The sequence below is a fragment of the Protopterus annectens genome, chromosome 16.part0 (assembly GCF_019279795.1).
Source record: "Protopterus annectens isolate FY-2018-M chromosome 16.part0, PAN1.0, whole genome shotgun sequence".
NCBI classification, from domain to species: Eukaryota; Metazoa; Chordata; order Ceratodontiformes; family Protopteridae; genus Protopterus; species Protopterus annectens.
In genome coordinates, this window is record NC_056750.1 from 197,647,977 (window position 1) to 197,669,902 (window position 21,926).

The following is a 21,926-nucleotide window of genomic DNA, read 5'->3' on the forward strand; positions in this document are numbered from 1 at the left end:
ATGATATCAGACTAATATATTGCTTGAGATGCTGCATTTACAACAGTCCCATTCAACAGCTGAGTATTAACATACCAGAGCCATACTTCATGCCATTCAAATGAAGGAATATAAAATAGTGCACTGGCACATTTTAAAATGTTTATTTTAGTGTGTGTGTGTGTGTGTGTATGTGTGTTCTACTCTACTGTTAAGCATTTTATCAGTAGTTATAGAGGGATATTGCTGTCTTATAAACAGCAATTGAGACAAGTAATACAAAAACTACACAGCACAATAGCCAGAGGTTCTTGTTATTTCAGGAGAAAGAATAGCTGTAATACAGTCTCAAAAGCAGGAAAGAAACTACAGTAAGTGATGTAATTTTAAATGGCATAGGTCAATGTTTCCTGCTTTCAAGTACTGCTACTTTAAGTAGAGATTTAACAAAGGAAAGACTCAGGATGAGACAGGAGGGGAAAGACCTTTCTATTTTTGAAAACTGTTTCAGATGTCTAATAAAATTCCAAATCAATCACAAGAAATAAAAATGGACAAAACACATAATTTTTTTATGATGTGGCCAGTAAAAAATTACAGATTATTACCTTCGTGCTGTGACTCACCTTTATTTCGAGCAGCTTGCTGCCACAAAATTTGAGCAAGTGTATCTGCCCATGCCTGCTTCACTTCGATCGAGCTTGCCTGCAGAATATAGGATTCTTTAGACTTCCGTCGGCGGAACCAAATTTCAAAACGCAATCCACTATCTCCAATATTCTCTGTCAAGCCAATGTCTGCAGTCTTAAAAGAAAAAAAAAAACATAGCATCAGTAGGACAATAGAAGTATAAATCATTTAATAAAAACTATTATATGTGCTTATTTTGTCTCTTTTGAGAATTCCGCTGGAATCGATACCCAATATGAAGACATACTGCTGTACCATATGTGCGTGCAGAGATGAACATTGTCAGTAAACTTTTCTGCTCTAAAATCTGCTGTCTCAAATAAAATAATTAACTCTTCTGGTTATGCCACTATGAATTCTAACTCTGCACTTAGTGAAAGAGGTCAACCTTTGTAAGAATATTTCTGTAACATAATACCAGCATAATTCATACTATGGAAAGTTACTAAATGTCACTTTTTTTGAAGCAGCATGTGGAAAACATCACTTGCTGGAATGGAAAATGGCCACAATGTTCAAATATTGCATTTATTTTTCTGTAATGTGATGAGACCAACAATTGTAAGGACAAAGTGCTATGGCTAAATAAGCATGCCATTAATGTGCTTTCTTAATTCAGGACTGGTTAGTATCTTTGGGAGGAAGCATCTTTGGGAGGAAGAAGCAGGGGTAACAAAGCCACCTTGCTGGCTGGGGGGGGGCTAAGGAATAAAGCTGCTCTCTACCCAGAACATAGTATTTTTTATTTCTATTCCTCTGCTTATTTGTCTATATGGGATATTTCCCAGCTTCCACATTTGTTTGCTACAAGGTGAAAAATCAGAGTTATGGTGTTAGCCTGAGATACCTTTAACATGTTTTGTGTGTATACAAGCAAACATCTTTATTTATTTTTTAATAACAGAAGTGAAATGGTTTTTTGGTTTGTCAGTCTTCTGAAGTAGACCCAGATAGATAGCTATATATGAATAAGTATATAGATATATATATATATATATATATATATATATATATATATATATATATATATACATATTATATACGTGTGCATGTATGCATGTGTATTTCAATATCTATGTATGTATATATGGGTTTATAGCTTTCTCTCACTATATATATATATATATATATATATATATATATATGTGTGTGTGTGTGTATACATTTATATCTATATATGCGAATATATTTTGTGTGTGTGTGTGTGTGTGTATATATATATATATATATATATATATATATATATGTTAGATACAGATATATATATAGATCTAGATCTAGATATATATGGGTATACTTCAGACCACTGAAACCACAGATCGTGGAATCACACATCATCGAGACCAATTCAGCAATCTTGTTCTGTTCCTGCATCATGACAAGAGCTGAGATACCATACTTGGTGTTGCAAAATGATTTCAGACCATACCTCACAACTGTCCAGATTTTTGTCTCAGATTTTTGGTCTGTTCCTCATAAAATATATGATTTTTTGGCAAATGACTAGGATGATCTGAGGAGTGAAGTCACTAAATAATGATATACGTTTGTGGTTCTGACTTCATATTCATCAAAAAATGCATGCTAAGACAAATCCTGTTATTCTAGCAACTTTCTAAGTTTATAAGAGCATTATTTAAAATCTGTCCCTATTTTTGGGCCTTTGTCTGCCCCCCCCCCCCTTCTGTCAGACTTTGTCCAGATTTTTTGTACTAAGAGGTTGAGAGGTATGTTTCAGACAAAAAAATCTGAAATGTGTTTCGGAAGTTGTAAATATAACCAGTGTCAAGTATCTTCATAAAGCAGTTTGATGAAGAGCCTGTGTTATAAATCACATATCCTAATATTGAAATTTTTGAAGTAACAGGGATTTCCTTTGCCTGAATAAATGCAGGGAGATAATCTTGACAGCAATCAAAAAATTTTGAAAAAAAAAATAATGCAATCATTTCACAGCTTTATGTCACAAACTCTGCTATGTCGCTATACATGTGCATTCTGAAGCATGACAGCAGTTGCAATATGCACTCATCGTATTTGATAACCCACAAGCCATCATAAAACTGGAGAACCAATGCACACTCATAATACTGCATTTATGTCATGGAGTACAGAAAAGTAGCTATTGTTTTACTACTGCTACACACATTTCACACGCTGAAACAGACAGCACATCTTAATAAGTTTGTTATCTGTCAGAACAACCATGTCCGCAAAGTGGATTTCCTCTTTATTCCATTAGTTAAAGGGAGATTGTATCCCTTTAACCCCCTATTTAGATAATTCTAAATGAGGTGGAGGTTAAGGGAGAGGGAATTCCCTCCCCCTGACAAATAGAATTAATAGAAAATATAGTTTACCATCTTACCAATAAGGTTGATTGGGAATATGTATCCCAAAACATGAGCACTTGCTTCTAAAAGTTACACCACTAGCATAATGAACCTGTTCTCAAAGCAATTTGGTTGGGGGTGCAAACATACATTCTAAGATGCAAGTTAAAATTTTGCTAATTAACAAAATGCTGAGTGCATTTTCAGTAAATCATGCAAAGGATAGAGCTGAGAACTTTTATCAGTTTAGAAACAGACATAACATTTGTATTTTAGGTTTGATTGAATGTAGTAGGATTGTATGTGTAGTCTTAGAATGTGTTTTTTGCAGTTGCTGTGTACAATCCATACATAGGGATGGCAGAAATAAATGGTGTCTGCTTTATAAAAGTTGACAGCAATCATAGTCATTAGGCATATATTGAAAAAACTGTTGACATTTACAAGTTTAGGTAATAAACACAACCAAATTTACAAAGGGGGTATTAGCCAACTTAAGGTTAGGTTTGTAATTTGGGTAGCTGCGTCAGATTATGGTAACATTTTATATATCTGAGCATAGGTCTCACTATATCCACATAGTTTTGCTATGAAATGTGATTTTTGCTTTCACTATACAAAAAAGAAGTTACGTCTTACCATAACGTTCCATCTGTGTTGGTCATCTTCATTCATTCATTACTGATGGGTTATCGGATCCATCCTCGGAACTGAGCCGGCTATATATCAAGCTCACGTCAGCCAAAAAACTCTCGAGCCAAGGTCCTACCCAGAATGCTCTGCTCCCTGTTACCTTAGATCGAGTTTGCAAGTTCATAGATAAAATTAGAGGCTACCTCTGGTCATAACAGACCTACAATAAATGAGTATATGAGATCAACCAGGAACCTCCGGAGGGGGACAGAGGGTGGGTAGTAATGAATGAACGAAGATCAACAACACAGATGGAACGTTATGGTAAGACATAACTTCTTTATCTGATGTTGTTAATCTTCGTTCATTCATTACTGATGGGACAGAGTCCCCAACTACCTGCATCCCTGGGTGGCCCTCATGGAAGGACATCCCTGAGCACCATGGAGCCAAAAGAAGCTCTACCTCTGCAGGCCAAATCCAATTTGTAATGAAAAATAAAGGTATGAGGTTTGGCCCAAGTTGCAGCTGAGTAAATATCATTGAGGGAAGCCTTAGCATGAAAAGTTGCTGAAGTTGCCATAGACCTTGTAGAATGTGCTTTCACTCTCAAGATGATATTGTTCTTGTTGCAGATAAAGGTACGCAATTTCTCAACCATGATGCCAATGTAACTTTCGAGACAAGATGACCTAGTCTTGGTCCAGAAGAAGTTGGTCTGATTTACGGGTAGATTTAGTTCTGTCCAGGTAGAATCGTATTTTCCTATGAACATCCAGAGTTTGCAGGCAAAACTCTCCCTTATTAGAATGATTAGGAAAAAATACTGGAAGGTCAATAGACTGGTTGATAGACCGCTCTGACACCACTTTTGGTAAAAAGGTAGAATTAGTTCTCAGTGATACCCTATCCTTATGGAAGATAAGATAGGGACGTTTGATGCATAAGGCTTGAAGTTCTGACAATCATCTGGCTGATGTGATTGCATTCAGAAACAAAGTTTTCCACGAAAGATATTTTAAATCACATGAAGATGCAGGTTTAAAGGGGGGATCTGTTAGGGCTTGCAGGACCAAGGCAAATCCCAAGGTTATACTGGTTCTCTAAAGGGAGGTTTTAGGTGAAGAACCCCCTTCAAGAAAGTTTTACAGAGTCTATGTGACATGAGCGAAGAATCCTGAAAACCAATATCGAAATTTGAAATGGCAGCTAAATGCACACGAATAGTAGAGGCAGACACCCCAGAGTGGAAAAGATGTGATACGTAATCCAAAATGACCGAAACTGGGGCTAACAAGAGGTCTAATTGTTTATTCACTGCCCATAGAGAAAACCTTTTTCATTTATTGAGATAGATTAGTCTGGTGGATGATTTATAAGATGCAATAAGAATATTGTGCACCGAGGATGAGAGGTTTTCCTGCCTAGCAATCATTGGAAGTGAAGAAACCAAGCTGTCAGTTTCTGGGTTGTTAGATTGAGGTGAGTCAGACCCTACGGATGGGAGATCAACACTGGGGATGGATTGTGGATCCATGGTCGATCTATCAGGTGAGGCTAGAGGAAGGGAAAACCAGACTTGTCAAGGCCAATATGGAGCAATGAGGATCACTTTGATTTTCATCTGCCGTGCTTTCTTCAGAAATTGGGAGATGACGGGGAGAGGAGGATAAGCATAAAGTAGACCCGAGGGCCAAGCGTGGACTAGAGCGTTTCTAGGTAACTGTCCCCGAGGGGGGATCAGGGCAAAATAGTTGCTGCACTTGTAGTTGGTTGTGGAGGCGAATAAGTCACAGCAAGGCTAGCCCCAGCAGTTGAAAATTTTTGCCGCTATCACAGGGTTGAGGGACCACTTGTGAGGTCGTAGGATGCACCTGCTTAACTTGTCCGCTATCACGTCGGAGATCCCAGGAATGTGGGTTGCAAATAGAAAGTGGTTGGAAGCTATCGCCCATTGCCATATTCTTAAGGCCTCTCAGCATAACAGATAAGATCTGGTGCCCCCCTTGCTTGTTGATGTACAAGATCACTGACATGTTGTCTGACTGGATCGCAATTGTCCCTGATGAAAGGATAGAATGGAATGCTTGCAATGCTAGTAGCACCGGCCTCAGTTCCAGGACACTGATATGCAAAAGGGCCTCTGTCTCCTACCAGGTGCCTTGGACCGAGTTTCCCTGACATAGCCCTCCCCACCTCATCAGGGAGGCATCTGTGGTCACCGTGGCTTTTGGCTGATGGGGGCTGAAGGGACGAGACCATTGTTGGGGATTTCGAGACATCCACCAGCATAAATCTTGCTTGCATCTCTGAATTACACTTATCTGAAAGGACAAAGGATGTTGTAGAGGGTACCACTGAGTGAGAAGTAACCACTAAAGGAGTCTCATGTGGAATCTGGCTAGAGGAACAATGGTGATCGAGGCTGCCATTGATCCCAAGAGTTGGAGTATGGACTAAGCAGAAGATTTGTGGTGACAGAGCAGCGGCGGAACCTGATGCTTTATTCTCTGAAGTCTGTGGTCCAGGAGAGATGCTGTGCAATTTCTCATGTCCAACAGTACCCCGATGAATTCTAAAGATTGTGCTGGGGTTGTGTTGGACTTCTCCCAGTTTATAGTGATTTCCAGGTGTGCTGTGAGGAGAGTGTAGTGTAGGGCTTCTTCCAGTAGATGCTTAGTGGGGGCAGTGAGGAGCCAGTCATCTAGATATGGAAACACATGGAATCCTTGAAGTCGCAGGTGAGCGATAACTACTGCCATGCATTTGGTGAACACTCTGGGGGCTGTAGAGAGACCAAAGGGCAGTGCTTAAAACTGGTAGTGACTGGCTCCTATGTGGAAGCGGAGGTATCTTCTTGAGTATTTATCCATTTTTATGTGGTAATATGCTTCTTGAAGATCTACAGAGCACATCCAATCGTCTTCTTCCAGAAGAGGAAGGATAGACTGAACCATGACAATCCAGAATTTCTCTGTTTTTACAAATTTGTTCAGTGTGCTGAGATCCAGAATTGGTCTCCAGTCCCCTGTCTTTTTGGCACTAAAAAGAACCTTGAGTAAAACTGGATCCTATCTAGTCTGGGAGAACCATTTGGATGACTGTTTTGTGTAGCAGCTTTTGAATTTCATGTGCTGCTGCTTCCCTTTGACTGGGTGGAACATTGGGTAATTCTCTGGATGAGATTGGACAAAGATGGAAGGGAATGCGATAGTCTCTGGATATTATCTGTTCTACCCAAGAGTTGGTGGTTATGTTTTCCAGGCAGTAGGGTACAAGGAAAAATGATCCCCGACCACTACCAGAGGTGAGCAGTCGGGCAATGCTTCAGGAGCACTGATACGGTTGGCCAGAGAAAGAATCTCTGGAACCCCAGTTTCGGAGACCTCCTCTGCCCCAAAAGGGACATCTTCCATTGGAGTTTCCCCCTCTGCCTCCAGGGGAGAACTCAGCACGTGCATCATGGAAAGAGCCCTGTAATTTCCTGTGCCACATCTTCCTGCTCCTTTGATTTCTGGAATAGAATCGTTGAGGAGTGGAGTGTCTGACACCAATGGCAGATAGGGTCTTGCCATCTTGTTTGCACCTTGCTACCATATCTTTAACTTTAGGGACAAACAAAGAAGTGGCCTCGATGAGGGCATTCATAAAGGAAGCCTTAAAGGAGTCCACAAAGTCACAAAGGTGCATCCAGGCATGTCGTCTGGTGACTATACCTGTGTCTGCCTCTCTAGCCACTCCTTCTGTTGCATGTGAAATAAGACACATGGAAGAATTGGATATGGATTCTAGGGTGGCTATCTGAGAAGCTACGTTGTCATGGACCTCATCAGAAACAGCTCCTGCCATGGTTTCACGGAGTTGGTTGATAAGATCCCTCTGGAGCCTCGTAAAGTGTGCCAAATAGTTCAAAGACCTTACGGTGAAGGTCGATGAAGCAAACATATGCTTCCTGAGTCTGTCTATCGCCCTGGACTCCTTGTTGGGCAGATGGACAGTTTGGTTCTCTTCTGCCAAGTACTTCTTGGTTACAGCTGCCACCACCATGGCATCTACTGGAAGACCTCTTGACCAATGGGGATGCTCAGCTGGGGAGATATGATCTTGTCAGGCCTCTGCCCTATAGCTTCCAGGGTGTCAGGAGCCCTCCGTGCACACTGGACGATGAGCTGGACAAGCTCATCGGCTGGCGGAGAAACCCAGGAGGTAAGGGGCTGGGCAGAAAAGGCCTGCAGGAATACAGATTGCTCTGAGGAAGGATTAGAGGACTTCCAGTTATCCCTCTGTCTAAAGATCTTGAGAATGTCACCAAAGGACACCTCATTAGAGGGTGACCGTGGGGACCCTTCCCCATCATCAAAGTCCGTATCTTTGGTCAAAGACTCCTCAGTGGAGTCCATGTGCTTCCTCTTGCACAAAGCCTTGCGAGGTACTTCCTCAGTGGGAGGTTCTGGGGAAGACTGCAAAGAGGGGGTCTCCTGTGAGGGGGAGAAACCTGAGGCCCTTGTGCCCAGTGTCCGGCAGTTGTGGTTTGTGAGAGTTGCGGCACAGAGGGGGGAAAGGACTCCGACATGTGGGGTTTGCCAGCAGAGGCAAGTGCCCTCTCCATAGCCTGGAAGGCCAGCCCACTCAAAGAGGGATGGGAGCCCGGAACCAAGCACGACAACCTTGGAACCGGGGTCACACCCTGCTCCAAAGAGCCGACACCCAGACCAGGAGTCTCAAGAGGACTGTGAAATGTGAGAAAGGGAGGATTCCTGGAGGGTGCCATAGAAAACATCAGTGTGGAACCAAGAATGCCCTCCCCCATGGCACTGCCACTAGCCTGAGAAAAGCCCAATGCCCAGTGCACCGAGGGCCACAAGGATGACTCCGGCTCCAATGTGACATCCACTATTGGGGTCGGAGGGAGGGAAGCTGCTGTCAGAGGAATGGGCTTTGATACTAGGGTGGAAGTCGAAGGAGAAGTGTACACTAGAGTTTGAGGAGAAATACGTTCACCTGAAAGAGGGAACGTAGGTTTAGACAGTCGAGATAGACCCCTGGCCACAAGCAACTGGTCAACAAGCCACAACACATCTTGTTCAGAGAGGCTCCTGGTCGACCTCATAGAGAAACCTGAAGGCGATTCTGGCCTTTCTAGGAAAGGGCTATATTGGCTACCAACAAATGGATCCAAAGAAGGAGAGTACTTGGTCCTTGCTAATTCAAGTGGTGCAGAGCCCAGAATCGAGGATGTCTGCATGGAGGAAAATGGTGTTGAAGTAGTCTGAGCTGACGAAGGCAGCAACATAGAAGTTGAAGGTGTCTGCACCGATGGGTACGGTGCCGTCGAGGAAGGTGTCTGCACCAGTAACAATGACAGTGCCAAAAAGGACTGCATTGAAGAGCATGTCAGTACCGAAAGTGTCTGCACAGTGGAGGACAGTATCGTTAGACTCGGGGCTGAAGGGGATTGTACCAACGGTGCTGAAGGGGACTGTACCTGCAGGGACGGTGCCAGTAAGGCTGCGACAGAACTGTTGGAGCTGTAAATGTCTGCACCGGGAACTCCGGTGCCAGTGTCGATAAGGAGGACATGGCTGGAGCAAGAATCAACTTGGGAGGTGCTGAGCCTGGCGCCGAAAGGGTCACAGGTGGTAGCGCCGAAGTAGCAATTTTCACTTTCTTATGAGTCGACTCCCTTGATGAGTATATGAGATCAACCAGGAACCTGAGGGAGATGAAGTAAGCAACCTCAATGAGGAAGAGGAAGAATGCCTCTTATGGGGTTTAGCAGGAGGGGGTGATCCCTCCGACCCAGAAATAGCCTCACAGAAAGGAGAACTGAGGAGACCTTTCAGGATTAACTTGTTCTTTCTCTCGTTAATAGCCCTGGTCGAAATATTTCTACAAATCCCACATGGGGGATCCAGAGTAAGGTGGGAGACATTCAAACAATAGACACATAAGTCATGGCTATCAGAAAGCGGTAACTTACGGCCGCAATCCTTACACTGTTTGAAACCAACACTACTTTTCTTGTCTGACATAATGATGTGGAGAAGAACGACAGTACCAAGAATAACAAAGGCTATCCAGAAGGGTAAGAAGAGAGAGAAGGAAGGAAGGATTACTAATGATGGTAATGAAGAATTACCTCAAAGGTAAAAAAAAGGGTAAAAAAGGGAAAAAAGACTAAAGGGAGAGAGTCTTAAAGATACGATAGGGTAGGAGAATAATAAAAGTAACTGATTGAAAATCTTTTAAAGTAGTAACAATGAACAAATAAAAGAGCCAGCACCCAGGAGGATCCAAACAAATTAATCTTTATTTCCAACTGAAACTAGACCGGTTTCAGCGACAAGGCTTTCGTCAGTAGTACATTAAGCCATAGTGGTGGATCTTAGTCTTATATACTGTCATAAATGAGTCACATGACATCACTTCCTGTGTTTGAACAACAGCAATTAAATGCATAAAATGTTAACAAAACACCATGTAAACTTAAATATTCAAGTTCATAAGTAAGGACTGGTATAAATAATGAATATTAACAAATTAAGGTCTGACAAAATTATAATAGTAAAGATATATGTCAAAACATGAAACAACAATCTGATTTATAACACAAAAAATTCTTGACACAAAAGATATTTGAAGATCTTGTCATATATAGTGCATCTGAATACAGATGTACCTGTAGCACAATAATATAATGAAATGCAAGAAGTTATATAGTAATACATGCACACTATTTAAGTTTACATGGTGTTTTGTTAACATTTTTATTTTATGCATTTAATTGCTGTTGTTCAAACACAGGAAGTGATGTTCATTTACCTAGCTCACTTGCCGAGCACCAGCCTAACTTGCTAGCTCTCTTCTTGCTACACAAAGTAGTAACAATATATAAACTTTCATCAAACATTACTCACTTAGCTGAGAGAGAGTGGCTTGACATGGCTGTACAGCAACGCGGCAAATGAGATCTGAGGTAACAGGGAGCACAGCATTCTGGGTAGGACCTTGGCTCGAGAGTTTCTTGGCTGATGCGAGCTTGATATATGGCTGATTCGGTTCCGAGGACTGAACCGATAACCCATCAGTAAGGAATGAATGAAGATTAACAACATCAGATCTCAACTTTTGAAGCAAAGTTGCCTGATATTGTCATTTGTAACTGCTGAGGTGGAGACTTAAAATGATAACTTTATAAGTAGTAGCTAAAAATGGCCAGCTTATATTTAGGATAAAAAAATACGAACATACCACTCAGGTCCAGCATGACAAAAATCAATTAAGTGAGCCTATCCTGAAAAGTTGTTTTACTTTCCAACCAGTATTGAAAGCTTATGAGAGCTTTATTGAAGGCTTAGCAGGGATATTTTTTTTCAATTTGGAGAGTTCATGTATCTAAAGTCAGTCTTCAAATTAATGGAGAAAACGTACGGATTAAGACCTGTCAAATGATTGCCTTTTTAAACGGTTATTGTTTTTCTTACCCACTTTATGGCATGTAATATTTACTTCACCTCTGCAAGCCTAGCTGCATTCTTTCCATTTCACAGTATGTCTTGTAAACTTTGTGAAAATACTGAGGTCAATATTTTATGTATACTTTGGCATTGCAAGAAAGTAATTCCTCTTTGGCAATTTTTGAAATCCAAGTTAAAATTGAAATTATGTATTTTTGCTACTGTAGCTTGGCTTCAGCTGAAACTTGAAGACTTGGAGGAGACCTATTATTTTGATTGGGTGACTAACTCTGCCTATCATGCAGGAGGTGATGACCTGATTCACACTCACCTTTTGTGCAGAAAGCTATGGATTCTATTCCTACACCTGGGAGATGGATTGGTTATTTGCCTACTGTATGAACTTGAGGAAGTCACTTTACCAGACAATGTTCCTGGGTTACCCCTGAAAAGGGACTGTGTGTCCAGTGGGCCAACTTGATTAACCAATAGGATTATTATAATTATTTATCATTCTCAGCATGGTATATACTCAATCTTGTCCCAGTTATTGTGTGCTTTTAAGAAAACTCTCATATTGTCAGTGCTTCGCTGTATCAGCTGTGGGATTTTTGATAATGTATTTTAATGCTGTTTGCTGTCTCTGTGACCAGGCAACTTGCAGTAAAGGGCAAATGTGTTTTTTTTTCACTACTCCCTATGATCTTAGTCAGTCCTACATAACAGCTAGCATATTTAGAGATCAGGGGTATGAAGGTGTTACATCAGAGCCAGTATAGATATGGATATGGGGGATAGATGTTTTCTGTCAAGAGTTGCAGGAAGGTGGACCCCCCCCCCACCAAAAATGATATTTATAACTTTCTGTAATTGTGTTCTTCGGGAGTTTTGAAATGTGATTAATACATTTTGTGCTCTGGAGTAATGGGGCTCAGTGTTTTATTACAGATCCCTCATTAAGATTTAGGTACTAAAGCCCATGTTCCAGTTTACGGTCACTATCACCTAAACACAGTCAGACTTTCCCAGAGATTTTACAGCCCTGTAATGCTAACCCTAAAGAGTCCTGCCTACATAGGTTCATAGGTTGGTACTAGGCTATCGGCCCTAGGGCCTATGCAAGCCTAGCCATAACAATTCCCAATTCCCTGGATATTTCTTCCCACAATATTTACTTCTCTGGGACCCTGTCTAGCAGGGCGACTGACATGATCCCTAGGGTGAATTTCCTATCTCCCATCCAATCATCAAGGTTCCTTTTGAAGCGGGCCAATGAGGCGCTCTGCTTGACATGTATGGGCAGTCTATTCCAGAGTATGGGGAGTCTCTGGGACAGGAACCTATCCTTCCAGCATGTTTTGTTCATTGTGATGATAAGGTTTAGATCCCTGGAGCGTGTGGCTCTGAGGGATTGGGATTTCTTTAAGTGGAGCATGTCCAACAGCTCAGGGATTGACATGGCCTTGTATGTTAAGCAGAGATCGCCTCTGAGTTGGCGATATGCCACAGAGTATAGCTGGAGTTTTTTTTAGACGGTCAGCATATGGCATCTGCTTTAGGCCTGTGATTCTTTTAGTGAGGTATTTCTGTGGCCTTTCCAGCTGTTGCAGATGTCTTGTGAGGTACATACCAAACAGGGCATTATACTCTATAATAGGTTTAATGAGGGATGAGTACAGTGGGACAATGACCTCCTTTTTCCTGGATGAAAAGCCCTTAGTTATGAGGTGTGCCACATAGAAGGATTTCCTGACTGTTGTGGCGATGTGGTTATTGAAAGTGAGACCACTGTCCACCTGTGTCCCTAAGTCTCTCATCACACTTTCGATGTTTAGCGTCCTGCCACCTATGTGGTAATTCATGGGTACATGTTTTTTTCCAAAGGGGATAACTATACATTTCTTGGCATTAAGCTTGAGCCCATGGCTCTGGCACCAGGCATCTGTTTCTGTAAAGCCTTTTTGTAGAATATCCACATCATTTGGGGATTCAATAATGGCTTCCAGTTTGCAGTCATCTGCAAACTTTGTTAGCCAGAGTCCCTTAGTGTTGGCCTGTACTTCAGAGAAGTAGATGCCAAACAAGAGTGGTCCCAGGACTGAACCCTGAGGTACTCCATTTGTCACTTGTCTGGAGCTGGATTTGGAGTTGGCTACTTTTACAGTCTGGGTTCTGTCAGTAAGCCAGTTGGCAACCCATCGAGTGACGTAGGGATTTATGCCCAGCTTAGTAAGTTTATCTATGATTCCAGAATGGGGGATGGTGTTGAAGGCCTTGGCAAGGTCCAGATAGGCTGTGTTGACCACCTTACCCTCGTCCACAGCTCTGGAGACTGATTTGAAGAAGTCAATCAGATTCAGGAGACAAGATCGGCCCTTCACAAACCCAAACTGGGTGGGGTCCAGTGTTTGAAGGTTGCCAATGTCTTTATTTATAAGTTCCATGATAATGCGTTCCATGCCCTTGCAGATCAGGCTTGTCAGACTGATGGGACGGTAGTTCTCAGGATCCAAGGCGGATCCTCCCTTGTGGAGCGGGATAACTGTAGCTGTGCACCACTCAGTGGGCACAAAGCCTGAGGTGAGGCTAGGATTAAACATGACACTTAGGTGAGGTGCCAGTTCATTTTGTAGTTCATGTAGTACACAGCCTGGGATGTCATCTGGTCCCATGGATGCTGTATTCTTAGCTTTGGAGAGTGCGGTTTCTACCTGTGTGGCTGTGATTATCGGAATTTGGCAATTCTATACTTATATCGGAATTACACAATACTATACTTAGCAATTCATAGACATATTAGTCATAATGAGGAAAGGCCTTATTAATGGCTAATTTGCACATCTCTGAATCATGTTACTTGCTACAAAGTGCAAGTCAGGTCTTCTGGTGGTAGGTAACAGTGTTGGTAGTCACATTATGAAAGCAGAGTCACCTGCCCCCAGTCACTCTCACATACACAACACACAGTAAAACGTGCACATACACACACCACTTATCCCATACCTGTCCCTGTTGACAAATCATCCACAAGGTCTCCTTTTATCCTACATGCATAATTCACAGATGATTATAGTCAGTCCACAATGCCAAACATTTGAGTTTCACACTTTGTATCCTTCAGTGAATTCATGCTGGGCAAATGCTTCCCATCACTCCCCTTTGTACATGACGACAGGTTGTAGGCATTGAATAATGTCAGTGTTCCAAATTAATATGTAAAACCACACCTTCTGCACTAATATATCAATTAGTGCAGTGGGCTGGTACAGTAGTTTCTTGTGTCAATAGTGAATGGTTCAAATCCCTTTCCCCCTATGTACTATTTTATTTTATTTAATTATATCTTTTAACAATCCCTGGTGTCTAGTGTTCACCTCACCTCCAGACCCTCATACTGTTACAGTGCCCTTAAGTCATGGGAGTTAAGAGTAATCACTGGTTTCTAGTGTTCCCCCAGCCCACCAATCCCCATACTGTTAAAGTGCCATTAAGACACAAGAGTTGAGAGTAATCCTTGTTTGCCATTCTCCCCCCCCCCCTCTTGATGTTGTAGACTCTGCTTGTTAGCTTAGGGGTGTGTGCCAGTAGGAAGCCAAGACGCACGCACACGCGCATGTGCGTGCGCACACACACACACACACACACACACACACACACACACACACACACACACACACGCGCGCACACACATAGACACACACGCACATACACACACACACGTGCACACACACACACACACACACACCTAATTGGTCCCCTCCTTAACTTCCCTAATGCTACCTCCTATGCATACATAAACTCACACATACAGTCTCACATGCAGCCCTTTTCATGCATGCATACATATACTTTCTAACCCTGCCTTACCTCTATAAATTCCCTATTACTTACCTTTTCTATGATGGCTGAACATGACCTTTTTGGCTGTGTTAACTTCTCTAATGTGTAGGAGTGGCCAAGTTAATTTACACAGCCAGAATCACTTCTATAAATGGTTCTGGGGGAGAAAGGACATAGCTAATTAGCATATGCCTCTCCCCTGAAATGCCTCAGTACCATATAGCATGTCTGCACAGACAGCCTGTGCTCTGCTGCTCATCTTCATGCAAAAGTACAGCGTTAGGGCTGTCTTTGAATTCAAAAAGATTACCACGAGGTGCATAAAATATGTTCACCTTCTCATAACCTTAATGAATTTGGCCCTCTGTCATTTAACATACAATATATACAAAATATATGCTCTTTAAACTATAGCAATATATCATTATGAACAGTGTACTACTTATAATCAGTGTATCTGACAAGAACATGAAATGTAAGTAGCACATGAAGCTCTCATTACAAAAAGAAAAAAAAGAAAAAGAAATCTAGTCATTGACTTTAATATACAGCTGATAACCACTGATAATGTATAGTAAATAGCCCCAGAAAAACAGCATTTGTATAATAATAAAATGCCTATCTACAGGAGATACGTGGATTAAATACTAAGGTGTAGCGAGTGAAAAGGATGGGAACCATGGGGTACAAAATCTGGACTCATTCCTACTGAACACGTTTATAGTATACACCTTTAAAGGGCAACATGATAACATGATAACTATTAAATTGGTTGATAATCTAATGTTCATCAGGGTTGTCACTAGTGACACATTCATATAAAAGATCCAAGAATGCCTAGGTTCTTAGCACCAAATCATTAGCATGTTAACAATGACAAGTTTGTAAGATTATATAAATAGGTGGATGCATGGGAGGCACAGGCTGGAATTTTTGACTCCTGCAGCATAAGTATGTATAGTAGTATGCTAGTGTTTGTTGAATGTGATGCAAATAAGTGCTCCACCAGCCTGGTTAGATAACTGCACCTCTTATGGATGGAGTTATTCTAACTAAACATGACGAAGTTACTTTACTGCGTGAATATATCTAAAGTTAGCAGGGGAGAGGTAAGGGCAGCTTGTGACTCCATGAAGATATGCTTTAAGCTAATTGCATTATATTAAGGTAATTATAAGGGTTAAATTAAAATTGACTTAGTCTTCATTGATGGTTATTTCATTGTCAGTCATTGTACTGAAAGATGAATGTTGCAGATCATTTAACCACAGAGTGTTGAATAATACAAGCTGATGGTGCCCTTTCAAGCCATTTTTCCCCTTTTTGTTCATTATAGTGTGACTTTTGAGTAGGAATATATAATTTAGTGAGGTGTGGGAGTGAAGCCCCCCACAGAGAGGGTACAGTGGGACTTGCCCCTTGCAGGAAAGAATTTTTTCTATTTTTTTTTTTTAGACTTTCCATTGCTTTCTGGAATTGAATTTTTGGAAAAGTCTAACTTAAAGTACTTTATCTCAACTGAAGGTAAGGAAACCAATTAAAATTCTACATTAGGTGACCAGCATTAAGATAAATAAAAATAAAAGATGGCATAAAAAACAAAACTAATGCAAAGCCTTATTAGTAAGCGTTTTGTCCTTAATAAAGACTTCTTCAGACTGAATAATGCCAATTAAAACACAGACTTAAATACAAAAACTGAATCAAGTTTTAATCAGGTCATGTAATTCAATTTTTGCATTTAAATTTGTGTTTTAATTGGCATTATTCAGTCTGAAGAAGCCTGCATTAATGACAAAAGCGCTTACTGATAATGCTTTGCATTTAATTGATTAAATGATTTTGTTTTTTATGGGGGGGTGGGAGGTTGGCATAATGGTTAAGGTGTTTACCTTACAGACACAAGGTGCACGGTTTGATTTTCACATGGGGTAATTGGCTAGGCTTAAAATGGCCCTCAAGGGCACTTAGCCTAGTACTAATCTATGATGTCTTTTATTTTTACTTAGCTTTCAGTTAGAACAGTTTATTGTTTTTTCCTATTGAGATAAAGTATGCCAGCAGAGCATGGGATGTTGAGGAACAGGCTAGTGGCACATTCGAACAGGCAATGCGGTCCTTGATAAAGACAATAAAATTCAATAGAGAACTTACTAAGGTAAAGCTGCCAATACAACTAACTGTTGATGTAGTTTATACTAGTATGCATACTAGTTGCAGTAGCTGAGTGCAAATGTAACAATGTAATACATTTAACAAAGAACATATCTCCCATTACTACCTAGGCACATTTGCTTACAAACTTATCAGTGCTAACATTTTAATGTTATTGGTTTAATCAGTTATCACCAAGAAAACAAACCTGAGCTCTTAAGGTCACATAGGCCTGCTTTGTATCATAAAACCCTTGTTATATAAGATGACTCCATCGTCACACAAACTGACGTAGCATCAGCATCATCGTCATAATCATAACCATTAACTCTTATTATCTCATTTTCTATATGTAGTCTGGGTGTTGCATTACCTGTCACCATCTTTCTCGATTTACTGCTACTCTCCCAAATTCTTGGATGGTCATGCCTGCCTGTCATAGATATTCTCTCATGCAGTCCATCAGTCTCTTTACCTATTTTCCATCTCTTCCAAATCTTCCTCACTGGATTGTCTTCTGCTTTCTGCACATATGCCCAAAGCACCATAATTTGTTCCCTTTGACTTTTTCAGCAATTTGACCTACTTTGGATTTCACTCTGGTATCTTTATGTATTAATTTGTCTCACATTGTGTATCCTACCACTCATGTCAGGCAGTTCATCTCCATCACTTCTAGCTTCCTTCACTGCCCAGGTTTCTGTACCATACAGTAGTACTGGTCGCACCATTATTTTGTACACCTTACTTTTCAGCTTTTTTTTGGCATTCTTCAGACACACTGTCACTGACACTCTGTACCAGCTGGCTGCAGCCCCTTGATTCTAGCTTTAACCTTCTCATTCAGACTCTTCTGAATCACACCTCCCCGATACCTGAAGCTGTTAACCTGTGTGACAATGTGAGGTAGTGCCAGCTATGCCGGAGAGAGTAGGGCAGTGCATATGTAACATGCCAGCATAGCTAGCTGGAGTTTTGTAAATAATTTTATGTCATTTGTATATCAAACTAATTTACACAGATGCTGTGTTAAAAATTTATTTGTAAAGCTGCTTGTTTTAAAAATGCATCAACAGTGGCACCTGCTGGACAGAAAAGAAATGTACGTTTGTCAGGCTGCATTGTGGTAACTGCTGAAATATATATATATATATATATATATATATATATATATATCTTAACAGAGGATGCTGGAAGGGAAGGTGTTAAGTTCAGCCCAACTTACCTTAGGAAAAATAGCTTGAAATGAAATTACTTGGTTTAGGCCATAAAGATTTTATCTCACAGGCCAGAATGCAGCCAGAGACACAATATCTAGTCTGGGATCCTGCTCTTATTGTCCTTAGTGGTGAAATAATTGTTACCCTGGGGTGCCAGAGGATGGCTAGTTAGTCTCTACAAAAGGACGAAAGTATCAGAATTGTTTTGCATTCTCCAGATACCTTAGCAAAGCTCTAGGTGTGTACTGTGACACATCTATGCTAGATTCTGGTTCAGCTTCTGGTCAGGGGGCACTGTGGGAACCACAGAGTTATGTGACCAGATGTGATGTCATTCCATATCCAGCACGGAAATTATATTTAAATATTAGTGAGAGATATGATAGTGACACTCAGCACTCTGTCTTGGACCTGACGACAAGACCACTCATTCACTTCATCTTGCCTTGCTTTAGTAAGTAACCAGTAATCCATGAGCGAAAGTGCTTGACTGGAGATTTGTATTCTTTTTGTATTGAATTCTGTTCTGTGAAGTACCATTAACCCTACTACAGGTGATTGGGCTATTTCCTGTGAGGTATTTTTGTTTTACAAAATTGTGGTTTACCTCATTGGCAGACTGTTTGTTTATACCTTTGATTGTGGCTGGTCTTTTAGAAAATAGTTTAACCTTTGAGACAACTGCATTTATTTGGTGGCTCTGTAGGCTTCATGCTCCTCAAAGTCTTGCCATTTTGTCTAACATTACCATTTGAATAAGTATTACTTTTACCCAGCCATTGGGGATGCACAAGCCAGTGCATTTCATTGTGCCGGTCCCAAGCCCGGATAAATGGGGAGGGTTGCGTCAGGAAGGGCATCCGGCGTAAAACCTCTGCCAAATTACTGATGCGGAGAACATTTCATATTTACATACCGGATCGGTCGAGGCCCGGGTTAACAACGACCGCCACCAATACTGTTAGCCAACAGGGTGCTGGCGGAAATTGGGCTACTGTTGGCCGAAGAAGAAGAGGAGGGGGAAGGCATGCCAGAAGGCAGGAAGAAAGGAGGAAGGTTAGGAGTGTAGTACTGAGGGTAGGAACTTTGAATGTTGGCAGTATGACTGGTATAGGGAGAGAGCTAGCTGATATGATGGATAGAAGGAAGGTTGATATATTGTGTGTGCAAGAGACCAGATGGAAGGGAAGTAAGACCAAGTGTATAGGAGGCGGGTTCAAATTGTTCTATCATGGTGTGGATGGGAGAAGAAATGGGGTAGGGGTTATCCTAACGGAACAGTATGACAAGAGTATTTTGGAGGTGAACAGAGTGTCTGATAGAGTGATGTTTATGAAGCTTGAAATTGATGGTGTAATGATGAATGTTGTTAGTGCATATGCTCCACAAGTTGGGTGTGCGATGGATGAGAAAGATAAATTTTGGAGTGAGTTGGATGAAGTGGTGGTGAGTGCACCCAAGTGTGAGAGACTAGTAATTGGAGCGGACTTCAATGGGCATGTTGGTGAAGTGAACAGAGGGGATGAGGAAGTGATGGGTAGGTATGGTGTTAAGGAGAGGAATGCAGAAGGTCAGATGCTTGTGGATTTTGCGAAAAGGATGGACATGGCTGTGGTGAATATGTATTTTAAGAAGAGGGAGGAGCATAGGGTGATGTACAAGAGTGGAGGAAGATGCACACAGGTGGATTATATCCTATGTAGGAGGGCCAGTCTGAAGGAGATTGGAGACTGTAAAGTGGTGACTGCGGAAAGTGAAGTTAAGCAGCATAGAATGGTGGTCTGTAGGATGACGTTGGTGATCAAGAAGAGGAGGAGGAGTGTGAAAGCAGTGCCAAGGATTAAATGCCGGAAGTTAAAAAACGGTGATTATGAGGTGGAGTTCAGGGAAGAGTTAAGACAGGCACTGGGAGGCAATGAAGAGTTACCGAATAGCTGGGTAACTGCAGCAGAGCTAGTAAGGGAGACTGCTAGGAAGGTGCTTGGTGTGACATCTGGACAGAGGAAGGAGGACAAGGAGACATGGTGGTGGAATGAGGAAGTACAGGAGAGTATACAAAGGAAGAGGCTGGCGAAGAAGAAGTGGGATTGTCAAAGAGATGAAGAAAGTAGACATGAGTATAAGGAGATGAGGCGCATGGCAAAGAGAGAGGTGGCGAAGGCTAAGAATAAGGCATATGGAGAGTTGTATGAGAGATTGGACACTAAAGAGGGAGAAAAGGACCTGTACCGATTGGCTAGACAGAGGGACAGAGCTGGGAAAGATGTGCAGCAGATAAGTGTGATAAAGGACAGCGAGGGAAACATACTCACAAGTGAGGAGAGTGTGTTGAGTAGATGGAAAGAGTACTTTGAAGGGCTGATGAATGAAGAGAATGATAGAGAGAGAAGGTTGGATGATGTGGGGATAGTGAATCAGGAAGTGAAGCAGATTAGCAAGGAGGAAGTAAGGACAGCTATGAAGAGGATGAAGACTAGAAAGGCTGTTGGCCCAGATGACATACCAGTGGAAGCATGGCGGTGCTTAGGAGAAATGGCAGTGGAATTTTTAACCAGATTGTTTAATGAAATTTTGGAAAGTCAGAGGATGCCTGAGGAGTGGAGAAAAATGTTTTGGTACCTAAGAATAAGGGTGATGTGCAGAGCTGCAGTAACTACAGAGGGATAAAATTGATCAGTCACAGCTTGAAGTTATGGGAAAGAGTAGTGGAATCTAGGTTAGGAAGGGAGGTGATGATTAGTGATCAGCAGTATGGTTTCATGCCAGGAAAGAGCACTACAGATGCAATATTTGCTCTGAGAGTGTTGTTGGAGAAATACAGAGAAGGTCAGAAGGAGTTGCATTGTGTCTTTGTGGACTTAGAGAAAGCATATGACAGGGTGCCTAGAGAGGAGTTGTAGTATTGTATGAGGAAGTCGGGGGTGGCAGAGAAGTATGTAAGAGTTGTACAGGATATGTACAAGGATAGTGTGATATTGGTGAGGACTGCGGTGGGAGTGACAGATACATTTAAGGTGTAGGTGGGATTACATCATGGATCAGCTCTGAGCCCTTTCTTATTTGCAGTGGTGATGGACAGGTTGATAAATGAGATTAGACAGGAGGCCCCATGGACTATGATGTTTGCAGATGACATTGTGATATGTAGTGAGAGTAGGGACCAGGTTGAGGAGATCCTGGAGAGGTGGAGATATGCTTTAGAGAGGAGAGGAATGAAGGTCAGCAGGGCTAAAACAGAATATATGTGTGTAAATGAGAGGGAGGGTAGAGGAATGGTGAGGATGCAGGGAGTAGAGTTGGTAAAGATGGATGAGTTTAAGTACTTGGGATCAACAGTTCAGAGTAATGGTGAGTGTGGAAGAGAGGTGAAGAAGAGAATACAGGCAGGGTGGAGTGGGTGGAGAAGAGTGTCAGGAGTGATTTGTGACAGACGAGTACCAGTAAGAGTGAAAGGGAAGGTCTACAAGAGGGTAGTGAGACCAGCTATGTTACATGGGTTGGAGACGGTAGCATTGACGAAAAGGCAGGAGTCAGAGCTGGATGTGGCAGAGTTAAAGATGTTAAGATTTGCACTGGGTGTGACTAGGATGGACAGGATTAGGAATCAGTATATTAGAGGG

The 21,926-nt window shown here is 41.6% G+C and overlaps 1 protein-coding gene across 1 annotated transcript in view; it reads right to left on the reverse strand.

The window, feature by feature from the left end:
• LOC122790866 (rho guanine nucleotide exchange factor 40-like) overlaps nucleotides 1–21,926 on the reverse strand; it is a 1,619,416-nt gene that overhangs the window by 79,811 nt on the left and 1,517,679 nt on the right. Inside the window, exon 19 of the mRNA XM_044058526.1 lies at nucleotides 606–783. Within this exon, the coding sequence (XP_043914461.1) occupies nucleotides 606–783 (178 nt within the window). The remainder of the gene's footprint in view (nucleotides 1–605; nucleotides 784–21,926) is intronic.